General features: G+C 35.2%; 2 protein-coding genes and 1 long non-coding RNA gene across 3 annotated transcripts in view; 1 reads left to right on the forward strand and 2 right to left on the reverse strand.

Moving 5' to 3' along the window:
* Positions 1-18,033, reverse strand: part of LOC113232763 (cytosolic non-specific dipeptidase) — a 29,924-nt gene extending 11,891 nt beyond the window's left edge. The window contains exons 1-5 of the mRNA XM_026467545.1: positions 17,659-18,033; positions 12,913-13,110; positions 11,888-12,149; positions 9,348-9,495; positions 7,807-7,907 (exon numbers count right to left, since the gene is read on the reverse strand). Of these exons, the coding sequence (XP_026323330.1) occupies positions 7,807-7,907; positions 9,348-9,495; positions 11,888-12,149; positions 12,913-13,110; positions 17,659-17,925 (976 nt within the window). The 5' untranslated portion in view covers positions 17,926-18,033. The remainder of the gene's footprint in view (positions 1-7,806; positions 7,908-9,347; positions 9,496-11,887; positions 12,150-12,912; positions 13,111-17,658) is intronic.
* Positions 4,504-4,983, reverse strand: LOC113232764. Its single transcript, XR_003310650.1, has 3 exons — positions 4,927-4,983; positions 4,767-4,838; positions 4,504-4,636 (listed from the first exon to the last, which is right to left on the reverse strand). It is a non-coding gene; the product is annotated as an uncharacterized LOC113232764 (long non-coding RNA).
* A 2,143-nt stretch (positions 18,034-20,176) lies between the features above and the next one.
* LOC113233412 lies at positions 20,177-23,695 on the forward strand. Its single transcript, XM_026468542.1, has 4 exons — positions 20,177-20,313; positions 20,570-22,277; positions 22,713-23,047; positions 23,615-23,695. Exons 2-4 carry the CDS (start codon positions 20,627-20,629, stop codon positions 23,693-23,695), a joined length of 2,067 nt encoding a protein of 688 aa, XP_026324327.1. The 5' UTR covers positions 20,177-20,313; positions 20,570-20,626.
* Positions 23,696-25,212: the final 1,517 nt, after the last annotated feature.

Raw genomic sequence — 25,212 nt, forward strand, 5'->3', positions numbered from 1 at the left:
GAATTGTAAAGTAAAAAACAGTTTTTAATTTTCGATCTTTGTATTATTAATTATAACAAACTGGTGCAGTGGGTGCAGAACATTAATTGAATATAAATTCAATAAATTTAAAACCGTAATCACAAAATTTACATTAACATAATGAATTGTTTAGCGTGTAACAATAAAATAAACCGAGGAGAGGTATTAGCCTGTGCTATATATACATATATATGTAAGGGATGCTATCATTATAAGTGTATAAATATGACGTTGAAAACCTACACTGCCAATAAACATACCTGGCTATGCCCTTCTTGTGTAATGGCTACGAGACGCGTTCGAGGCGATGAGACACCAACCTGTAGACAGTTCCAGCAGCTCCCAGTCGTAGCTGATATGTCTTGCGACAACATAGCTTCCGGCTGCATCGCAACTAATGCTGGTGACGAATCGACAAGCACCAGTCAAGTAAATATTTCTCAAGTTTTAAAGGAGCTTCGAGCATTCAGGAACGATTTTGTTGGCATGAGGTCTGATATTTAAAGAGTGACTGATAGCATTCAGGAAATTAATAAAAAATTTGGTGAAATGGAATCTCGTTTCAGTGACATTGAGGATAGGTTAATAATAAATGAAAACAAAACGGCGTTGATTCCTTAATTAAAATAAGACCTAGACTCAGCTAAAGATTCGATATCGTCATTAGAAAATGAGTTACAGCAACGGGACCAACTAGCTAGGAGGAACAACGTCGAGATATCCGGAGATACCTATTGCTGCTGGTGAGAACCTCTCAATGCTAATACGGGCCATAATTTATATTCATTTCGTTCGGGCCATTAATAAGGTTGGTTACTCACTAGACGACCATGACATCGATAGTGTCACAAGTGTACGGAGGTTCGTAGCGAGCAGTGTGTCTGCAGAATCAAGCGTCTCTCGTCCGTCGGCCATTATTGTAAAATTCACTTTCACATTCTCACTCCTCGAAACAAACAATTATTAAAACGTGCCAGACAAATGAAAACTGACTTGAATTATTCTTATTTATGGGTTAGAGACTGTAAGATATTGATGCGCAAAAACGAAAGGTCAAAGGTTGACAACCTTTGACCTTTCGTTTTTGAAGCCAGGAATGATGCCGACATTATCTAGTTAAAATGACTTCGAAACGATTTTTTTATATTTTTAATCACTAAACAGTGGCTTTTTAATTTATTTACCAAAGTCATCTACATTCAAGACGTTCGTTTCTTATTGCAATTATGTGTTTTAACTGTATCTGTTATTCTACGTTAAGTGATGTGGTAATTATTTTTTCTATTTGTGTACAATGGACACTTTTTCTAAAATATTTACATTCAATCCTATTACAAAATCACTTCTTGCTGCAATATATAAATAAAACTGCATATAATTTAATTACTTCTAATTGCTTAATGACTTTTAATGTTTAATGTTTCTGATGCGGTTTGGAAGGAGACTCGCACTTTCAGCAAATTACTACAAAAAGGTTGTGACTATGCTGTAAGATCGTTAAAAGATTTTTTAGCGTTCACTACAACAGTTTAATGTGCTTATAACACCAATAACAGAATCTTGAACCTAGTGATGAGTAATATTAACGGCAATGTCACGAGCTGCTGTCAACCGTTAACCCAAGAGGATATCCATCATAAGTCAATAGAAATTTGTTTGAATATTAATAACTTTAAGTCTTTAAATTCAGTACCGACCTATAATTATAACTTCTGTGCAGCAGATTTTCTTTTTATTAATATGGAACTTACAAACATAAACTGGCCTGAAATATTTAGAGCTTTAAGCTTAGAGGAATGTATTTAAAAATTTTACTGCAATAAATCAAATTTAAATTAAATCAATGGGACACCGCCGTAGACACAATTTTAACGTTTCACACGTTAACAAGGGTGTGGGGCCGGATGGTATATATCCTCTGTTAATTAGCAAGTGTGCTGATGCGCTGACTTATCCCCTCACTCACATTTTCAAATTATCTATTAGCAGTGGTTGCGTGCCTCAAGTGTGGGAGTATGCTTGGATAACGCCTATACCTAAGGGTAACGTGTGTGAGGATGTCACTAATTATCGGTCGATTTCCGAACGGTGCCATTTCGCCAAGATACAGGAAAGGATTGTTACTGATCAACTGTTCGGGGTTGTGCAGCGCGTCATTGTCCCGAACCAACATGGCTTTTGTAGAAAGCGTGGTGTGGATAGCAATTCGTTAACTTTTACGGAGCTTATACTGTCAGCAATGGATGATAACGCACAAGTAGATGCTATATATACAGATTTTGCGAAGGCATTTGATAAAATTTGTCATAACACACTACTTTTTAAGCTCTGGCAACTAGGAATTCACGGTGACTTGTTCCGGTGGTTACGTTCATACGTAGTCCGGCTGTTACACTCTGGAGTGCCTCAAGGATCTCAATTGGGACCTTTATTATTTATGTCAATGATCTGACAAAGTCCATAAGTCACTCAAACGTACTACCATATGCGGATGATACGAAGTTGTACAGAGTTGTAAAGGAAACAAATGATGCTGCGTTACTGCAAACCGATTTAAATGATTTTGTTGATTTATGTAACAATAACAATTTATTACTGAATGCAGATAAATGTTTTACCATTTCTTTTACAAGGAAAAGAAATCCAAGAATGTACCCTTATAAAATTTGTGGACAGGATCTGAATCGCGTAAGTGAGATTAGAGACCTGGGCGTGGTAATAGACTCCAAACTTTCATTTATCCCCTATATAGATAAGATTGTTAATTGGTCATACAAATTTTTAGGTTTTATATTACGCGTAGGAAAACCATTTAAAAACGCATTTACCTATAAACTATTATTCAACAGTTACGTGGGAAGTCGGCTGGAATTCGCAAGTCCAGTTTGGAATCCGTATCAACAGGTTCATCAAAGTAAAATTAAAAAGTTGCAACGAAAGTTTGTTAAATCCTTGGATTATAGAATCGGTCATCAGCACACAGATTATGACTCATCCCTTACATTCCATAAAATAAACACCTTGAAGCAAAGTCGCGAGATGAATGTCACGTACTTGTCTAAAATATTACATAACATGGTTGATGCCCCTTCCCTATTGGGACAAATTTATTTTCGTGTATCTTATAAGCAAGAAAGAGCAAGTCGTAAAAAAACACTATTTGCCATTAAACCAAGTAAAACCTGCTATGGAAGTAATAGTTTTATAAAGAGAGCATGTACCTTATATAAGTTTCAACAATGTACATTTAGATCACGTTCAAGAATTTACCTTGCTTGGCTTAGTTTTAGATACACATATTAATTGGAAAGCACATATTCAAAAATTAAGATCTAAAATAGGCAAATTTGCTTATGCACTTTGCGAAACAAAGAAAACAACTAATTTGGAAACCGCGCTAACCACTTACTACGCGTATGCCTATGCATGGCTCAACTACGGTGTAATGCTGTGGGGGAACAGCACCGAATCTCCCTCAATTCTGACCTTACAGAAAAAATTGATAAGAATCCTAGCCAACATTGATGCAACCGAAAGCTGCAAACCCTATTTCCAACAGTACAATATTTTAACTTTACCCTGTATCTACATTTTTGAATCCTGTAAATTTGTCAGAAATTATCCCAATCTCTTTAAAAGAAGGCAAGACGTATTACAAACTATTGTTTTAGACACCAAAACAGACTTATGTTACCAAAATCAACGATCTCTCTCCATTCATCAAGTCCGTTTGTAACGTCTATAAAAATTTATAATAAGTTACCGAACTCCATAAAAGAAATACCTCACGACAGCAATTTTAAATCCCATCTGAAAAAAATATTAGTAAGTAAAAGTTACTACCATGTAAACGAATATTTCAATGATAAAGGAATATGTTCCTGATAAGTTACATTAATGTACCAATATACTTACCTGTACTTAATAGAAATACATACATAAATACTAGGCGTAAAAATATTGAGATGTTTGTTATTATTAATTATTTTATTTCTTTGTTAATGGAATTCATAGACATTTATTGTACTGACAAAATAATAATATTAATAGATTTTATTTGTAATTTAAGAATTGTATGCTTATATAAATTGTAATTATTGTATGTTTTTTTGAAGATTTTATTTGATGTTGAAATGTTTATTGATTTAATTTAATTCAAGTAAGTGAAATGTTGCCCTCTCTATGTACATTGCTGTGCCCAACCGGGTCCCAAAGCTCTAATTTAAGCTCTAATTTAAGTGTCCACCTGCTACAAATGTAAACTTTTGGGAATGCAATAAAGAATTGAGTATTGAGTATTGAATAGCAAATTAATGCGTATAGAAATATTTGATAAGTCGCTATTAAGATTTAAAAACCACATCACTGAACTTATATAAAATAAAACTAATACTATGTATTACTATGGATAAATAATGTTCAAACCGTTTTTGTGAGTTCTTTGTTTTTTTTTTGTTGTCTGTTATTGTAGTGTGACTTGTCTTGTTGTATTTGCACTGCTTCCTCTTGTTTGCGTATTATGACGATGGTTGTGAGGTATACAAATAGATTATAGGTTCTCCTAGTAACAAGTGAGCCGCCTTGAGTCTTGAGCTTTATAATGGAATCAGGAGTCCTGCAGTAAAACAAATAAATAATGATTGGTGCTTAACATTTACGTAATACTATCAAAAATTATCAAATATATCAAAATTTATAATCTTTCTACAGTAATATGTAGTAGCAGTATAATACGTTGTTCTTACCTAAAGTTTCTGGCCTGCATACCATCCATACTCATTCCTCTTGATAAAGGGTGACACGCTCACGTTTAACATCTCTGGATTTGATTGAAAGAATATTAATTATGATTCATGTTATAGTAATTAATTAATTGTAATATAATTAGTTAACTATTGTGCTTACCTTAAGTGGAAACCATGTTTTCTTATGTTATTTCTAATGTAAATGCTTCCGGGGTTCTCGCGTGCCGTGATAGCAATATTATTATTATACATTGTATATAACACAGTTGTAAATAGCTGAACTGGTTCACTGATGGATTGCAAACACTATACTTCTTTTTATTTAACATTTTTTCTCACTCAATGCATTGTTAATAATTTAATAATGATTGCTCAATTCAATTACGACTTGTGTTCCGTGTTTACGTAAAGACACGACAAGTCCTGAGCGCAAGGAGTTACCTCTGTGTGCACTCTTGCAGTGTTCGGAATACGAAATATGCATATTGCTGAATATGTTTGTTCTGTTTCGTTGTTCCTGTGCACGATTTTTTTGTGTTGTAGGTGTAATGTCTACATGTGTGTGGCTATATCTATTCATAACTTGAAGTTGTTTATCGCAGATCACATAAATACTTTTCTTTCTTCCGTGTTGTTTATTGTGGTGTATCAGATTGTCTGTTTACCTACTTTTTGTTTTATTTAATGTATATTTAGGGGTAAGGAGCTTTTTTTATTTGTAGCACGATATACATCCATAAATAGTTCAAGTTCAAGTTCAAGCAAAGAGGTTACTTAACTTCAATATTATATTCGCTTAAACTGTTATCTAAACAGAAATTTAATTGCAATTCAGCCACATACTACTTAAATTGACTTTAATCATTTTCTATATAAAAATTTTGCATTTTTTTTTGCAATCCATCATGGCAGTATGCGTCTTTGCTTTTTACATCATTTTTCGAGTTGTATTATCTATGGAAGAATAGCTGGCCAAAAACGCGAAATTATACGAATCTCGAACTAAAATACCCGTATCGGCCCGTTCTAAGGAATCCCGAGTCAATCCAAGCACGCCGTCTCAAATTGCCTACTCTCTTTGTGGCGGCCATATTTACAGAAACATAATTAAACGAAGACATGGCTCAAAGGACTTGTATCCAAGCCAAAATTATTAATAAAAAAAAGCTAGCTGGCCACCTGTTGATTAAAAAAAAATCCCGCCATTTGCAAAATTCGTAATTGTTGTGAACCATATTTATTCATACAAAAAATAAACATTGCATTTATTTCTCTCAAAGTTGATGAAAAACATTGTATGTATCACGGACGGTAAAAAAAATACAAAACTCCAGTCGTTAAAGATTCTAATGAACCCTCTTTAGTACCTCCTTATTTACTTAATACACAATGTACTTTTATTCTTCTTTTATTATCAATGATAGGTGTTGATGTGGTATGTGGAAATTTGAGAGTTACCACACTTATCGCCACGGGATCGCATTAAGCCGGTCATAAAAAGTTTAAAAAAAATATTGAATGAGAGCGAAAACGCCGATGGCGCTTCGCATCGGTTCGTACCATGCAGTTCGACAAAGGTCGTTAATGAAAATGCTTCTTGCTAATTATTTTTAACCGACTTTAAAAAAGGAGGAGGTTCTCGATTCGACTGTATGTTTTTTTTGCATGTACGTGACGCGATAACTCCGGTATTTGTGAACCGATTTTCATGATTCTTTTTTTGTTGGGAAGAGGGTACCTCCATAGTGGTCCCATTTAATTTTGAAGAAAATCATCCACCTCTAAGAGTGGCGGTTCACGCATGAAGATTCATTTTTATAAATAGCGCCTAAATTTTATTACAATGAGCAATTATTTTAATGGTTGATTTTGGTATTCTCCAATTCTAGGCATTTTTCTCTCTTAATATACTTTGAGTAGTGAGAACCGATTTTTATTGTCTCCTGTGTCAAGTCCCGCATAGTGGCGAACTAGGGGATGAATCCAGATTTGCACACTTTACGGTAACTGATTTCAATAAAAGTTAGTAATTATATGTAATTCCACGTACTTTTGAGGTCGGTTTTTTTAGTACTCTGTACTGAGATTATATTATTAATTACCGAACGCAAACTATGACGGCTGAATGGCGACACCCAAATGGTACCGTCGACATTCGAATGACCGCGTCTATGCCCGAATGGTTGCGTCGATGCCCGAATGGGTGCGTCGACGCCCGAATGGCTGCGTCGACGCCCGAATGGCTGCGTCGACGCCCGAATGGCTACGACGACTTTCGAACGGTGGCGGCGTCGCCATCCGCACGACCACGTCGACAGCGAACCGGTTTAAGGCCGGCCACATACAATCGGAATTCCGTTTCTGAACTTCGATTCGGGATTCCTTATATACATTACACACATACGTTTATTTCCGTTCGGAATATCAAGACAAGGTTGAGAGACGCGAGACATTGAGACCAAATGTTCTCGTAGCAAAAATACGTACGGAATTTGTGACTTTGCGTTGCGAACCTACAAAATTTATGGAAGATTTTAATTAGAATGGCTTTTTGCGTGCTGAATTCCCAATTCACAAACGACCACATGGAATTTACAAAACGGACAGTATTTAGAACAGTATAGTACTGTGTGTTACAGGTTCATGGTTTGTATAGTTTAGCTGCCTTCGAAGTTCCGAAACGGAATTCCGTAACGGGATTCCGACTGTATGTGGCCAGCTTAACGCTATATGATCGCCTCTAGCCGATCCCGCGTTGATAAGGATCGTGCTTCCCTTATGTATACTTCAATAAACTACCATCTACGTATCCATTTCTCATAATCTTCCTTCGCCACAAACCGTCCACTTCGGTCTTAATAGGGAAAAAGACGAAAAGGTACTGTCTGTGGACCAATGTAGACTAGTGTGACCTACTACTAAGCACCGCGACATCTGACAATCAGTGTTTTAATACGAAAATAGAGAAAGTAGTATAGCCTGTGGTCTGATCATGTGGTATCATGTTGATGCCTATGCCACTAGTTAGGAAAATCGGTACCTTCAATTCCATGAAGAGACAGGCTTGGGAATCTCCAGCGATGCATCAGAATCTTTTCTTTGTCACCATTGTGGGCCAGTTTCTGAGCCCCAATAGAGGTTCTGCAAGAAAAATTACTTAATGTAAAGGGATTCTTTAGTTGGTAATGTATAACATCACAAGAAAATAAAGTTTTAGAGTCATGAGCTTTGAAGGACCAAAAGTGATAGCTGATGCCGCGCATTTGTGTGCAGCAACATATCACATCACTATGCTGTGATAAGCAACAACTTAACTCCGATATAGGACATTTTTGTGAAGCCTGCGAGTGCGCCACCCAGCAAAGATTTGCTAACATAATATTGGGTCCTCCTGAGGATTGACATTCTATTTCGAATCACGATCTTCATTACCACCAAGATCAGACGGCCGATATGTCACCACTAGCCCGCGTCCAGCGAAGCCTGATTCCAGGTTCCAATTCCGAAAACATCGTGAACGACTCACGATAAACCGTACGATGTAAAGTTGCTCTCTCCATCACCGTGACTGTAAAGATGCGCACTTGAATACAAGATATATCGAGTGCCAACGTCTATCACTTAAAGAAAGAACATCTAATTCAAGAACTACGAAAGCAAGCATCTGTGCTTAGATTTATTTATTTACTATTAATATTCAGCTATTCGCTTCGCAGAATAAAAAAAAATAGAGAAGAATAAATCCATAAGCAAGTCGGGGATTTAATACTTATAATAGTCATAGTTTCACTAAAGTCAAAAGTCAAAAATCATATATTCCATAGGTAAAATAAATTTACTGAGAGGAACGAGCAGAAACATTTGTAGGTTGCTGTTTTCAAATAAACTTAAATGCCATGGAATACACTTTAAATCGAATTTTTGTAGAATCTAGAGCCATGTCGTCTTTTGATAATTATGCTTTATCAAAATCGTAGTCTTTTTTATAATATCAAGTGACGGGACGAACAAGTCGTGCGCCTGTGGTAAGCTACACGCCTGTCCATAACAGTTGCAGTGCCACTCAGAACTTTAAATCGCATAGATCTGAAGGGCACCCGTCATCTTGAGACATAAGTTGACAAGTTCCATGTGCCTGTAATTTCATCAGCAACCTTACCCTTCAAAACCGGAACGCAGTAATGCTGACAGTACTCATTGGCGGCAGAAATAGGTAAGGTGGCAGTACTTCCCTGGAGTTCGTCCAGGGAGCTCTTTCACAAGGTCTACTACAACTAAGTCTTCAATTTTGTAATGCCTTATCAATTAAAATACTTTTAATGCAAGTTTGAGTTATAAGTTTCAAACCAGCCACCTAACCACTCAAGACGAGAAACAACTCAATTTCATTAGACGATGACGCGGCAACACTGCGCTGAAGAATAGCAATATCATAGAGCTGTTTATCGCCCTATCCACGATTTAAAAAGACTTAGTAAGCCTTATCACAAACTACAAAGAGTTACTAGGCCTTATCAAGTTAGCCTTCAAATGAAGTGTAATTATCCGAAAACTATTCATTGTTAAAATGTAAAAACGTACTTGTAAGCCTCTGTGTCGAAATCGATGGTAGTATAAAGCTTCTTCTCGGTTTCAGTCAACGGGGCTACGGATTTGTAGATATCTGTGACCAGGATCTTGCCATCTTTGTCCACTAGGGTATCCATGAGGTATATCAGGTCGGACATCGCTAAAAACATTAATTAGGTACTTTGGTGTAGCTACATTAATTGAAATTTTAAGTAGTTATTTGTGAAATCCTTAACAGAATTAACAAGCCAATTAACAATATTGATCGCCTAACATTTAAGGATTGCCACCTTTAGAGGTGGAATATTTCCTTCCAATATGAATGGGACCACTACTGGGACACACTTTCCAACAAAAAAAGAATCATCGAAATCGGTTCACAAACCGCACCCTCATGGAAGAATGGCATAAGGTTATGTCAACAACCTTTAATGCTCCATTAGATACAGAAAAATATAACTCACATCCTCTCCAATTCTTATAACTCTATCGACTAGTATTTTATATGTGGGTTATATTTTACGTATCTAATAGAGCAATAAACATTTTTGACGTAAACCACTTTATGTCATTCTTCCTTGAAGGGTGCGAAATGTTGGGAGTTAACAAAAATATAGACGAATTGAGAAACTCCTCCTTTTTGAAGTCGGTTAAAAATGTAACCATGTGTATCCCAGTGCCACCAACATAAAATAACGGCATTCCATATTGGAATTTTAGAAATATCAGTTACACAAATCCATTAAAATTCATAATTAAATAAATATTTATTTAGTATTACGAAACTCCCTGTACGAGCAATACCACATTAAGTTGACTCGAGTACAGTCATAAATAGTCTCACGTAGGTACATTTATGTACGTGACACTTACGTACTTAATTTAAGGGGTACTAATATGCTTTTGTTGTAGTCGACAAATACATCATAAATTACTATTTTCAAATATTGGCTACGATCTACAAACATAAAACAATAGTTATTTGTTATGCTAAGCTGCAAAGCTGTTGTTTGATGAGAGTGCTTGTATTGTAACCTGAGCAAGCGAAGGTGGATAAGACTGAACCACGAGCGAAGCGAATGGTCCAAAGATAGACGTAACATAGCGTGAGCGTAGCGGGGGTTTCAAGGCATGAGACGCAAAACAACTTTGCAGCCGAGCGAAACACACAACTATTCACCTTACTATAGGGAGGAAAATGGTAAATTAAAGAAAACAGTTGAACTTTATAACATCAGGTTTTTTAAATAAGAAAAAGTTTATCTCCGTATGAGTTCTGAACTTACACCTCATCAATTCTTATTCTTGCTTATACTTTTAATAAATTAATAAACACAATTAGTTATCATTGTCAATTTAATGTCAAGAACAATAAGAATAAAATATGCCAAAGGATTTATATTACATAAATAAGTAATGTACGACAAATCGCGTAGTTGAACATGTCATTATCTTTTTTTATCGAAAGAAAAAGTTAGGTGCACCACGGTCCATCGTCAAGTTCGAATTTTAAAAACCTTTTCCACGCTAGCGTGCTAAAAACGCTTTTGCGCGCAGATTTCTAATGAGAAAGAAAGCCTTTCCGAGCTAGTGAAGTGAAAATGAGTATTGACACTTATTTCAGATAAAATGAATGGCTTTTGTTACTGGTTTTCATATTATTTTTCATTAAGCATTACCGAAACAATAGGTACCAATTTATATCAATCTTATAGATAAAATTGTTGGCAAGTGTATTACTTGAGATATATGATGATGATAAAACGATATTTAATCTAGTACTAGATTAAATATTGCTTGCGGAGATATACTCAATTTTTGATGGTTTTGATCAATATTTGATGATAAACTCTTAAGATATTGAAAATAAGATAAGATTTATTAAATATTTTTAAGATGAAATTCGTTATTTTGTTCATATTAGGGGCACTAATAAATGAATAGCAAGTAACAGATTTTTTTAAACATACGAAAAAGTTAACAGGAATAAAATAGTAATTAACAACTAACAAGTGCAGGCAACAAGTAAGTATTTAAATCTAGTCACAGTAACCATTTGCTATAAATGTTATAATATTGTTATGCCTTATAAGTCGATGTAATAATTTTACCTGGCCGAAATATACACTTCGTACACAATTAAGTATAACGTGTCTAAGTAGTAATAAAATTGATCACTTAACTGTACTTAATTAAACATTGCACGTTGCACTGTATTGTTAGTTATAAAAAAATATGAAGTGGCTTAAATGCTGTAAAAATAACATGTTTTTGTAATTCATTGACTGATAAAAGGTCGGAGTTGTGCAACTCTGCCGTCCTTACAATAAACAACGTATAATCAACATTTTTTTTTGCGAAATTGAGATAACATAATCTGGAATTAACGAAACGAAATCTGCAATCCCTATAAGTGTTTTTATATCTTATTTAGTTTCAGTTTTCTTGTTAAGCAAAATCCAAGTCAACAAAATGTAAATGCGTTGTTTATGACAAGAAGGACAGTACTGCAGTTTTTCAATTTCTAAATATCTAAAATGATTTTTACTTACCCTCATGTACAGTGCCTCCATAAACTCCACTATGAAGGTCCATTTTGGCACATTCCACCTCCAAGAAATAATAACTAATGCCTCGAAGACCATAAGTAATGCACGGCTTCGTGGTTCCCAACCAGTAGTTGTCAGATATGCAGACGTAATCAACATCTTTAAAGAAACCTTCCGGTTTTAGTTTCTCAATCAAAAGAGCATCTAAACCTTCCGAGCCAGATTCTTCCATGCATTCGAATATGAATTTGAGGTTTACAGGCAACTGTGAAAAATAATTTTGTTTTAAAAAAAATATTTTTTTTAATTACTTTGGCACATCTTAAAAAGAACATAAAGCAGTAATCGCTGGCATTGTTACATATAAATTGGTAAACACTTTTTTGTCAAGAACCTATGAAATTTGGCAATTTTGACATTGGCCTCTTTTTGCAAGCGACATTGAGAATTGGAATTTAAATCTATATTTAGCACTATTCAGCTGTTCATTGTGTTGTTTAACTTTAAAACTGTTCATTCATTTTATTATAAAATTATTGTATGAACAAATTAAAAAAGATCATCGTCTCAGCCCGTTAACACCCACTGCTAGATATAGGCCTCCTCTTTTGCACGCCAGCTCAACCGGTCATGTGCGAGTCTCATGCACAGTCTTCCGGCCATTCCGACGATATCGTCCGATCATCCAGTAAGTGGTCTACCTCGAGGACGTCTCGCTCTTACCGGGTACTACGCAGTGATCGTCTTGGTCCATCGGCGGTCGTCCTGCCTAGCAACGTACCCTGCCCATCTCCATATTAAGCTCGCGATCCGAAAACCGACGTGTACGACTTTAGTTCGCTGTCGTATTTCCACGTTGGATATACGGCCGACGAGGGAGTTAAAAAAAAGAGTTTAAATAATCATACTTCAGCATTTCTAGCCTCTTTCGAATTATTTTACGTGTCGTTTTTAACACCAAAAGCACCTACTACAAGTCCAGAATCCGTAAAGTAAAACTAAACAAAATATAAAAATGTTTTACACACCTCCTCTCCTACGCCTTTGTAAGCATTAATGGCATGAAGCCAACCCAGTACTGGGCCCTTATCATCAGTCGAACCTCGACCGTACAGTTTGCCATTCCTCTCTACAAGTTCAAAAGGCTCTGAAGCCCATCCATCTGACTTAAGAGCTGGCTGGACGTCTAAATGACCATATATGCAAATTGTGTTCTTCCTTGTATCCTGTATGAGATGATAAAAATACTGTAAAATATCACTTTTACAACACCTGAATATACTTCCAAGGTTCAAAGGATTGCAACATTTCATCATTTTAAAAGGTTAAAAGGTATATACGACCATGCAATAAATATGAAATTATTACATTTGTATTTCTAGGTATAATCGTAGATGTTAAATTGCTAAGGGGTCCACATATTACAAGTTATCAAAACGGCTCTATTCTGACAGTGTACGCGATTTAAAAAATACGAAACTTTCAGACATAGAACAGCTAGATACGTTTACTTCAGCTACTTTCACATTTTAATGGCAAACGACATCTTGCTCTGAAGTAATGCCGCCGATATTAATAGAATCTTTGTCCTGCAGAAACGTGGTTAGGGCAATTTTTTTCTGGGCCCCAGAGTGTGTTTGAGAAACAAGTTTAAAGAGATTAACATTCTTACACTAACGTCACAGTACATTTATGAAAATGTTATTTATGACAACAATTTTTTTTATGAAAAATATTGAGATACATAACATTAATACGTGGAATAAAAATAAACTAGCTGTTCTTGACAGTCGTCTTCACAAAGTCTCAAATTCGTTTAAGGCGTAATGTATACGCTTCTATAATATGATTCCGATTGATATTCAAAATTTGCCATTTACGAGGTTTAAAACTATACTGAAACAAAAACTTTATAAGTACTAAAGGTTACTAAAGGACAAAAATCCGTGGTAGTGACCCATTTAGCTCTTGTAGGTAGTCTCAATCTAAGATGATTAAATTAAATATTGTAATGATAAATGTTCAATACTATGTATATTTACAAAGAGCAACCCCTTTTCTTGCTCGTTCTTCTCAGTTAAACTAATAGATGCGCAAAGGTCAATATTATAGGTTGATAGTAATTAATAGGAATCAACTGTAACTGTAATGCTATTAAAAACATATCTTCATAGCAAAAAAAATTCCCAATGTGAATTCTAACGTCAATCTAACTTGAACATCATAATATTCTCTTATTCCAAAACAAGCCTTACAAGCGAGATTCATGTATTTACCTAATGAACGAACTAATGAATTGAACTGTTTTGTTCACATTTTATTGTTTTAGACATGCATGTCACTAATTCCAAAGCTATTAATAAAAATTTATCAATTGAAACAAGAGTCATCATGGTACACTCAGCTACAGATGAAGTTAGATAGAAACGCTACAACATTGGCGTAAAAGGAAATAAGTATTTGCAGGATACAGGGCTGATAACGGGGTCAAAGTGTTAGGACAAAAATAAAGCTTTATTATGACGCTCTTTGTTGTTGATGCCTTTGTTTTAGCATTGCAATACTGTAGAGTATCTATCAAATGTTATTACGGTACTCTATCCACTCAATCAAAGAGCTTATTGTTATCAAAAATCTTTCTCTTTTCTTTTTATATTTAGTTCATCCATGTTTTTTTTTTTTTCAATAATATCAAGTGACGGGACGAACAATCGTGCGCCTGATGGTAAGCTACACGCCTGTCCATGACAGCCTTGCTGGCCGTTCCGTCAATGTGGCTGTCAATATGCAGGGCGCGATGCACTACTCAAAGCTAGGGAGGGGCGGAGAGTCACCATTCTCGTTACTACTTTATAGTCTGCTTTGGTAAAACGTTATCACTTATCAGTTAAAAGTTAAGTTAGGTAAAAAAGGGTATTAACAGTTATCTAGTGCATTTTTTTACATGGCACCATTAGAATTACTTTAAAATCCAACTTCGACTACCTAGGTCAGTAGTTTAGTCCTACGGTACAGTAAAATCATTTCTGGAAATCCATAATTCGAAAAAAGGAATTAATTGTAGCTATATCTATACATGTATCTATATCGTGGAACATCTTTTTCGGACCCTTGATTATTATGTATATATTACTTTATAGCATAGTTTCCCAAAGTGGGCCCTACCACCGCCCTGTGGGCGGGCGAACCAATTGGGGGGGCGTTGATACTATCCAGGGGGTGCGACCGAATTTGAAACAGAAAAATCTAAATTATCTATATAAATTACACTACAGTAATTTTTTTCCTTGTGATTGTTAGTGTTATTTTTATAAAATAGGTGTTTTCAATTATTTTTGTGGTGGTGGGACGTGAATTCTTTTTCCTGCATATGTTTGCGGTGAGCCACAAAATTTGGGAACCTATGGTCTATAATAAGCAGGGATCGGAATAGGTAGAGCTTTTTTACCTAAACTTCAAAGAACATCACAGAAAATGGAGACTGACTTACGACAATATTTTTTAGATCCTGGACCTTTTCGGGATTCTTAAATTGCTTAAGAACATTAAAAATTTATGTAATTAGGAACAGCCAGGTACACTACATTTATCAACTTTGCGACGCACAGTGGGTCGGATCTGCGATATTGCGGACATTAGATTTTTTTCACGATACCTCTCTAAAAATTCCAATTGAGAGATCCTATTGTCGTAATTAAATATTGTCATATCACATTTTGCCACAAATGTAATAGTTTAGTAGGAAAAAAAAAAAAAAAAATTTTTGTATGGGACTATACCTTTAGTGCCCCTTCATTACAGTCTTAGGGTCGTATTCTAGAACTCTATTCAATGCTCAAGTCAGGATTGCACTGGCAACACAAGCACTGGAAATACGACCCTAATGGCAGGGACTTGAGTATGATTTTGAGTGCTTTAAACCATACTCAAATCCTGACTTCAGCATTGAGTAGAGTTCTAGAATACGACTCTTAGTCGATCCAGTCTTGGAATTTAGTTGTGTTGATTTGTGTTGTGCTTAATTAGTGTGCAAATCTATAGAAGATAGGTCTAATAATACGTCTGTAGTGTCGAGTTCTTAGGTTTTCGCGATTGTTACACATAGGAAATGAAACTATTTTTCCGGATTTCAATCGCGTATATTTGTTTTTTCAAACAAATCGACGTTGCGTAAACAAGTCTGCAGTCTGCGAGCATGTCATAGATAAACCTACACATTCAATGAAGTTTGACAAACCCCAGGTCCTTGCAAAAGAAGTCCGTTATCTACCCAGGATGCTGCGAGAGGCCATTGAAATTAAAAAACATCCTAATTTCAACAGGGAAGATGGTTTCTCCTTACCACCAGTTTGGGATCCAGTATTTCCTCTGATGAAAAATCCCAAACAGACATAAATCAGACTGCAGTACTAATTAATATGTTTTAGTTTATTCTAGTTTCTATTATTAATTAATAATAAATTGAAATTAATAAAAATTCCTTCAATAAAATAATTTGTGAAACTTAATGTAGCGTAAATTGGAATGTTTTCTTTGTAAAATTAAAAATAAGGCATTTAATTAATAACTATTATAACTATAGTGAAAAAATAGGGTGGTTTGCATTAATATTAGACATAACTGGTTGAAGACTGTACCACCTCAGTCAACCTTGACCATGGGGCCCGTAAAGGGCCCGAAACGTTGGTTTGTTTGAAAAAACAAATATACGCGATTTAAATCCAGAAAAGTAGTTTCCTACGTCTGTAGTGATTCCAAGACTGGATCGACTAAGACTTTGTAACAATGGGGCATATGAGTATTGGTTGTATTCAACCAATAATCGTATTTATGAGCAATTTTTGCACATTTTCTGATTTGTATAAGTAGTGCATAGGCAGATCTGGGCGTGCGTTTAGTGTGCAAATCTACAGAAGATAGGACTAATAATACGTCTGTAGTGATTCCAAGACTGGATCAACTAAGACTTTGTAATGATGGGGCACTAAAGGTATGGTCCCATACAAAAAATACACATTTAATTTTTTTCCTACTAAACTATTAGGTTTATGGTAAAATGTGATATGACAATATTTAATTAGGACAGTAGGATCTCACGACATACATTTTTTTTAGAGAGGTATTGTGAAAAAAACCCAATGTCTGCAATATCGCTGATCCGACCCTTTGTGTTGTAAAGTTAAGATAAATATAGTGTACCTGCCTGCCCCCAATTACGTCAATTTTTAATGTACTTAAGTGATTTCCAGAATCCTGAACAGGTCCAGGACTTAAAAAATATTGTCGTAAGGCAGTCTCCAATTTCTGTCCATGTTCCACGAAGTTTAGATAAAAAAACTCTGCCAATATTCCACTCCCTAATAATAAGGTATGCATTTATTATTAATGAAAACTAGAACCTCCAGTTTTAATTCTAGAATCCTGTAAAATGGGGTTGAGTCTTTTTAATAGGCCTTAAAAGACTGAGGGTCGTATTCCAGAACTCTCCTCAGTGCTATTCTACTTGAACATTGAGTAGAGTTCTGGAATACGACCCTGAGTCTCTTTCATCACTAGCCATGGAACATCTAGGGACAGTACTTTAAATATTGTAGATAAGATATTTTGCTGCATGAAGTATTACTTACTTATTTAATTTTTGTAAATAAGTAATACATTTGAACATTTTCAAAAAAAAATAACCAAATGTAACAAAACCGGCACATCTATGTGCCAATCGAAAGGGTTTATTTAATTCTCAGATAAGATAAGCAAATTTTTTAAGTTCTACTTACATTTCCCAAAACGCCCACCAACACTGGCGGCAGTTTAATCTCTTTCCCGTCAATGGTTTGGTACCCAATATCCCTTAGTTCGCTCTTGGCTCCAACTTCTTTCAGCTTCTCTTTCATCCACTCCACCATACGAACACAATCTGCTCTGTACTTGACATCGCTGGACACCGACGGGATCGCCACAGCTTCCTTCAAAAGACTTTTATAACTGGAGACATTCTGGTCAACAAACTTGAATATCTGCGGAAGCGACTTCTCTGGGGCCATTTTAAGCTGACTCGATATTAATTGCTGTGACGCGGACTTTGTCGTATAGAGCGACCGGCAATGGAGCGAAATTGATATTGATGCAGGTTTTAAAGCCGGCACTCGTAGTCTAAGACGCAACGTTTTTAACGAGAAGAGAGACATATTAAAACGAAAGAGATGCTAATAGAAAAGTGACAGTGACACTAGAAAAACAGGTGACGTTTGACAGCTGTCTCTTTTTTTATTAATAGTTTTGGCTTGGATACAAGTCCTTTGAGCCATGTCTTCGTTTAATTATCAGGATCCTCAATAATATTTTCTGTTGTAGTTCTAATATATTAATTATCACTTTCTCTTAAATAACTTACTTCACTTATTTGGATTTTTAAATAGCCTTTTAAGCAACGGGAGTCAATATTTATGTTTTACTTTCACATCACATCATCTTCTATTACTTTGAACAAAAACTTTGAATTTGTAATTAATTTAATTATTTTTTAATTATTGTATTAAATATTATATATTTATATTATATTAAATATAATAAATATTATTTTTTAATTATTAATTAATTTAATTAAAGTAATTTGGTTTAAAATAAGGAATATAGTTCTAACTTTCTTCATCACTTTTTCTTTCTTCGTTTTTTCTTCATAATACACTTAAAATTAAAATAATGTTTGTAAAACTGTGCTCGTAATTTCAAAAACCCGCCATTCTTTTCAAAATCGACAGCTGTTTCCTTAGAGGATGGAAAAAAAGCTGTTTCTGAATGGTAGTAAAATTTTTCGTCTTTCGGGACTAGCCAAGGCATCTAAGCCGTTCCGCCCTTGCCAGCTTAGATTTTACTAAAACGACCCATTCACTACCTGCATGGCAGCCCGCCGCGCAGGCAGGAAATTGATCACATACTATCCTGCGTATGGCCCACGAATGGAGTCTCGTAAGACGCATTGCAGGACTGCACGTTGGCTTGCACGCTGTGACTACATTCATTATCCTGCATTACGCGGCGGACAGCAAGACGCAATGCAGTGCAGGATAATGAATGCCCCCTTTTATTAGGGCAATAACAATATCATTGGGGCAATATGTTTATTTTAAACGTGAAGCAAATTTGCCGAAGACTTGCCATTTCATTTTATTGAAAAGCTGATTGAAAATTATATTCATAGATTACTTCTGTAAAACTAATTTCTTTTTTCAGTCTAGCACTGTGGGCAACTGCCCGGTTTTAATTTTATCGGTTATTTGAAAATTTTAACGGCTTTAATCGGGTTAATGATCGAAAACGAGGTCAAAAACTGACCTTGAGACTGTGACACCGTAAGCCCAAATCAGTAATTCGGGGACGTTGGAATCATTTCGGGATAGCGAGAAATCACGCCAGAGAAAGCCATTTTCGTAAAAATATCTTAAAATAATTTAAATTTCCTTAAATATATTTCTCTGGCTAAATAAATATATTTATCGACCAGCAATAAAATGTGTCAGTCAACTTAAGTACAAAATACTTCGTCATATGAAATGTACCAACGTACCAAAAAAATCAACTTCTTATGCGTCCTAAAACCCGCAACGTTTCCGAGAATTAAATGAAATTAAATATTTGTCAACAATGATATTCATAATGAATATTTCTGCAGTCAGAAACATTCTCGGAAATATCCCATCTTGAGAGCTCTTCTATGACCGTCCAATTTTAAATGCGTTGGTAGCCCACAAATTAGTAGTTTATGTTGTATCAGCGCGGTACCAGCATGAATAAGATAAGGAAAAGGGGAAAAGGGTAAAATCGTGGGCTGGGAAAAGAATTTCGTTTTTTGATTAGTTGCTAATGTTAATTTTGTTATTATGCAGCGCAGCAAATGAGAGTCCATAAGATTGTGAGGTAGACATTGGGATTGCCTATTTTACGTGTAAAAAAATATTTTTTAGACCTAAATATTGCAAATAAGTATGGAATTATACCAATTGTTTTCAATTATCATATTATTTAAAGCGTATAATGGTTTCTGCCCTTTGGGCAAAAACCCGGGCGGGGAGATTGGGTTTTAACTTTTAACCCATCTCATCTTTTAATCATCTCTGAACATTAGTAACTTAAATTCTAGCCATAAGTTAGTTATAATAACGTTTGGAACATCGGTTTGGATTGTTTATATAACATCATTGGGTTTGGAATGAAAATTGCAGTAAAGAGAGTCTACAAAAAAAGGTATTCAAAATTTCCAGTTCCGGAAAGTGACAGTTATATTTAAACTTCTTTGTAGCCTTTGCATAAAACAATCCGCCATAAAACTAAAAATTTTTTGTAAAATTTCAAATATGAGTTGAGTGTAATGTTGCTACAATTTCATCGTAAACGAACTCGTAAAATGTAAAATGTGAAGACGCGTAAATAAGGTAGATTTTTGACACACCATAAGATATAATCATAAAAATTTTACTTACCTATCCGTTCTTTACCTGTCATGTAAATGTCCTGGCATTACACTGCAGTATTTTACAATCGATTACTAACCCATTTAACTCGTATCTATCGTTTAGTATGGAAGTAATAAAATGCATAAATTATATTAGGTCTTATTATTATTATTATCATCAGTGAAGATAGGTAGATAATAAGTACATCCAATATAATCTTGATTTTTATTTCCAGAAAACGAGATATACCTTATTTACCTATATACCTTATATTATAGGTAATTAAGTAGAGATGGAGAAAGAAGATCAAGAACAAAATTTAAGATATCAACAGAAGTTCGTTGCGAATGTCGATAGCCAATCATTATTTGTGTACTTTTTTAACTATTTGAAACTAATTAAATTGATGATTTCGAAATTTGATACATATACAGACCAAAGTAAAATAAATTTAAGCAACCTAGCTGGAAGACAAAATTGTGACGATCTCCGAGAAATAGAAATTCAAACAAAACTAGATAAAAACATTTCGCCCAGAATGGAGGTTATAGAAACAAAATTATTATCGTCTGAGGACAAGATCAGGAACCAGAAAGCAGCAGGACGACCAGCAAATGCTAAACAAGTTAATGATATCGTGGAACAAAAAGCTGCTTTGATACTAAACCCCAGATTCGATATAGCGGGTTTAGTTTGCTCAAAGTATATAAATAGTAGGGACTCATGCTTAGTGAGCCCCATGGTCAATTCCGATTTCATTGACAGTAGTAACTCATGCGCAGAAAAGCAAGCGCCCACAAGGCCCACGTCCGAATGCCACTTACTAAACCTGACGAAGACGGATCTAACATCAAATTACGTCAGTTGCAAGAAAATTTTTAACTCTGAAGACGCCATTACTCTTAAGTTGGGTACACTAATACAAAGTATGATGAGAAATGTTCTAAATATAACCCAAGATGTTAACAGTAGTGAGGTTTCAATAGAAGGATTTGCAGTTACAATGTCGATAGACATTAGGAAACACAAGCAAGGTATAGATTCAATTGAATTGAACGATAAAATTAGTAGTATTACGAAACAGTTGGCTGTCCAGTTTAAAGAAGGATTACCAACCATTGCAAACATACAAGATTTAAACACGATTATAACGAATCGTATAGAACAACAACCACAAGACGAAGTACTTCATGACGATCGATTGTTAGTTGTTGAAGAAGAACAAGATATGTTTAGTTTGTTAGATGGAGTTTGTTCAGACGACACATTAACTTTAGAAAATATAACATCGGTAATCGACTTGACTTGTTGTGACACATTAGAAAATATAACATCGGTAATCGGCTTGACTTGTTGTGACGAATTGAACAAAGAAGAATTAAAGATAACAAGTACAACTAACATGGAAAACGTACAACAAGACGAAATATTTTATGTTGATAAATTGCGAGCTGTTGCGGAAGAAGAAATGTTAAGTTTAGTCAATGGAGATTTTTCAGGTAACGCATTAACTTTAGAAAATGGAACACCAGTAGTCGACTTGGCATGTAATAAAGAATTCAACAAAGAAGAATTAAAAGCAATGAAGGCAACTGCTATCGAAGAACTACGAAGACAAAACGAATTACTTCATAGCGATCAATTGCCAGCTGTTAATAAAGAAGAAGAAATATCAAGAGTTGCTGATAGAATGTGCTCAAATGATATATCGATTGTAGAAAATAGAATATTAATACAAAACTTGCAATGGAATGAATTACTTTTTGATGATAAAAAAGAAATTTCAACATTTAAGTTTAAAAAAATGGTAACTAAGGATTTGAATAATGAATTAAAAGAAATGGAAAATACTGAATTGAATAATGAATTATTAGAAATTGTAAATAGTGAATTAACGCAATTGGCAACTATTGAAGAAAATACCGAATTACCTGAAATCAAAAGTAAGTATGAAGTAAAACAATGCTCAACTATAAGTCTATCATACAAGAAAAATTCAAATATTGAAAATAGTGTATCAAGTTCTGAATACGGTAAGAGTAAGAAAACAAACCTACCTGTCAGTAAATATTGCACAGCGACTGAGGATTTCTTACAATTGTTAAGTATTTTAAATGATACGTTTGTCAATGGGCCATTAATGTTTTCTGTCATGGTACCCGCATTTTACTTTCGAACTTGGTATTTCCAGAACATAAGACAGGGATTTTTATTATATATCATGTTAAGAAAGGCAAACATTAGCACACTCAACTATATGCGAAATCTCTACTTTGTAATAATAACAACAGATTCACAAAGCATACGAATAATAGTAAACTTTGCATTACAAAACGCAACATTACTGCATTTCAAAGAACCAGCAGTTTATTTTACAGACGACTGCAGTAGATATGCAGTTTCTGCAAAAGAAGTTCAGCAGATATTTTGTCCCGAAACTGGCATAGTTGAATCTTGTACAACTTACGAAGATAGTATACATTATAGCAATAACACTAACATCCAGAGTCGAAGTGATCTCGTCTCGACATATAGCACTTTGCTGGATGAGAAGACAAATGCCGCTACATCGTACTTGCGTTTGGACTGGTATGACGAGCTCCAAAGAAAAGACGTAGCTGTTGGAGAATCAAAGTTCGAGCTGCAGTCTGACATCTCAAAACTCAAACTAAGCGGCATGTACAGTTCCCGTAATAACACCTGCCCCACAAATGTATTAAGTGTACCGAAAACTGAAATAGGTACTTTTTTTATTCACAACGTAAACGAGACTGTATTTGAACAATTTTCTGTAGATAGATACACCGAAGCGGTCTTTGGTAAGGGTAACTCAGATTTTTACAACATATTTTTTAAGTGTTTAGGTCACACCATAGCTTGTTCCATGTTGAGTTTTTTCATTTCTATGATGTAAACTTCGTAAAGATTTACCAAAATATGAAATAAATGAAGTGCAAAGTTGGTAATGAAATTGTTTTTATCGTTGGCTCCTGTAAACCTAATTTCCTTTATTTTTGGCAAAGAGTTTCTCATGCTTCACACAAAAAAGGTGTAATAGCCAAACCACATTGCAAAGCATCCTCAATCCTTTTTCATTTTTATAACCACTTTTACGTAAAAATAACATTTTTCGCCAAAAGATATTTCTTTGACTAAATTACTAAAGAAAGAAAAAAACATTTATTCGACTATTCACAAATAATATTATAAAAATAACAACTAGATACCTGTTAAAAATAAACAAAGATAATTGATTAAAAAGTAACGTACTCAATATTAGTCGAAAAGGTTAGCTAGCTCAGCTTTGTGCAAGGCCTCTGCCCTTAGCGCTGGTTTCCAGCTGGAGCCTAAGAGGAGATAGACGGTTTTAAATACTTAACATAACTAACATTTATATTATAAACATTTATATTATAAATGTTAGTGATTTCAAACCAAGAGTTGAATAAAATAAAATTTCGAATTACGACAAATTAATTAAAAACAGGAATATAATTAAAATGATCCTACGAATGTTCATTGTGCTCATAAAACTATTAACCATTCCAATCATCATCTCAGCCCGTTAACACCCACTGCTGGTTATAGGCCTCCTTTTTTGCACGCCAGCTCAATCGGTCCGGTGCGAATCTCACCCACAATCTTCCGACCACCCGGACGATATCGTCCAACCAGCTGGCAGGTGGTCTACCTCGAGGACGTCTCGCTCCTATATAGTAACACACAGTGACCGCCTTGTTCCATCGGTACGTCGTCTCGCCTAGCGACGTATCCTGCCCATCTCCATTTTAGGCTCGCGATCCGCATACCGCCGTGTACGACCCTTGTTCGCTGTTGTATCTCCACGTTGGGTATACGGTCGACGAGGGAACTGCCGAGTATGGTGCGCTCCGCCCTTTGTGCTACTGTGATTTTGTGCATGCATTCCTTTGTGAGCATTCCAATAAGTATAACAAAAATGTCCATATGTGTCTGAGTATATAATAATTGTTACAACTGTAATAACTGTAATAAATGTAATAACAATATGCGAGTAATAATTGTAATAACTAATAAATGATAGGGAAAAAAAATTGATTACATGGATCCTTTCACCGTTTATCTGTCGCATCAATGCTATTTCCTTACTTTTTCTACGGAAGCCCGATACAAAAACTGCGTTGCGTATATGAGGCAGAGATAGTCGCAAATCTTCGCTGCGGAGCACTTGAAAACTCCCCTGAAATGTTGCCGTTTGTAAGGGACAATTAACCGACTGAGGCGAAATCGCGACGACCATTTTAAATTTTTTAACCATTTCAAACAGGTATAGCGGTTTTCCATGTTTTATTACACCAAAAAGGAGAGTGGCAAAGTAATCGACGTGAAGTCATAAAATATTGAATAGTTTTTCTCGAGCTAAATGATTTCTAGGCGGTATTGTATAGCAAAAATCTTAGGCATTCTTTAGGCGATAAAAGCATACGAGTATATAACTTCTGTTATATGGGATTGAAAACGCAGCTAGGAATCCATTATGAGTCCCAGATAGCACGCTTCACGAATACTTGCTATTGCCTCTCCGTATATGATTAGTTTGGGTACCCTCGAAACCGTTCTATAAACTTGTTGTCTTGAGCCTAATACAATGAACTTGAACTTGTTGGGGTTTAGTGTGAGCGAGTTACACTTTGACCACTGGCAAATCCTGTCTAAGTCTTCATTCATCCTTTTCACTGTTGCATCAATATCACTTGATTTGCACGACAGGTACATAGATTTGTAGGTCATCAGGGTACAAGCTATATCGGCAGTTCTATATGAAGAGTAGAGGTCCCGAAATAGAGCCCTGGGGGACACTGCTGTTAACATGAGCAAGAGACGACAAAGACACAGAAC

The sequence above is a fragment of the Hyposmocoma kahamanoa genome, unplaced genomic scaffold, assembly GCF_003589595.1.
Source record: "Hyposmocoma kahamanoa isolate Upper Pololo Valley unplaced genomic scaffold, ASM358959v1 78, whole genome shotgun sequence".
NCBI lineage: Eukaryota > Metazoa > Arthropoda > Insecta > Lepidoptera > Cosmopterigidae > Hyposmocoma > Hyposmocoma kahamanoa.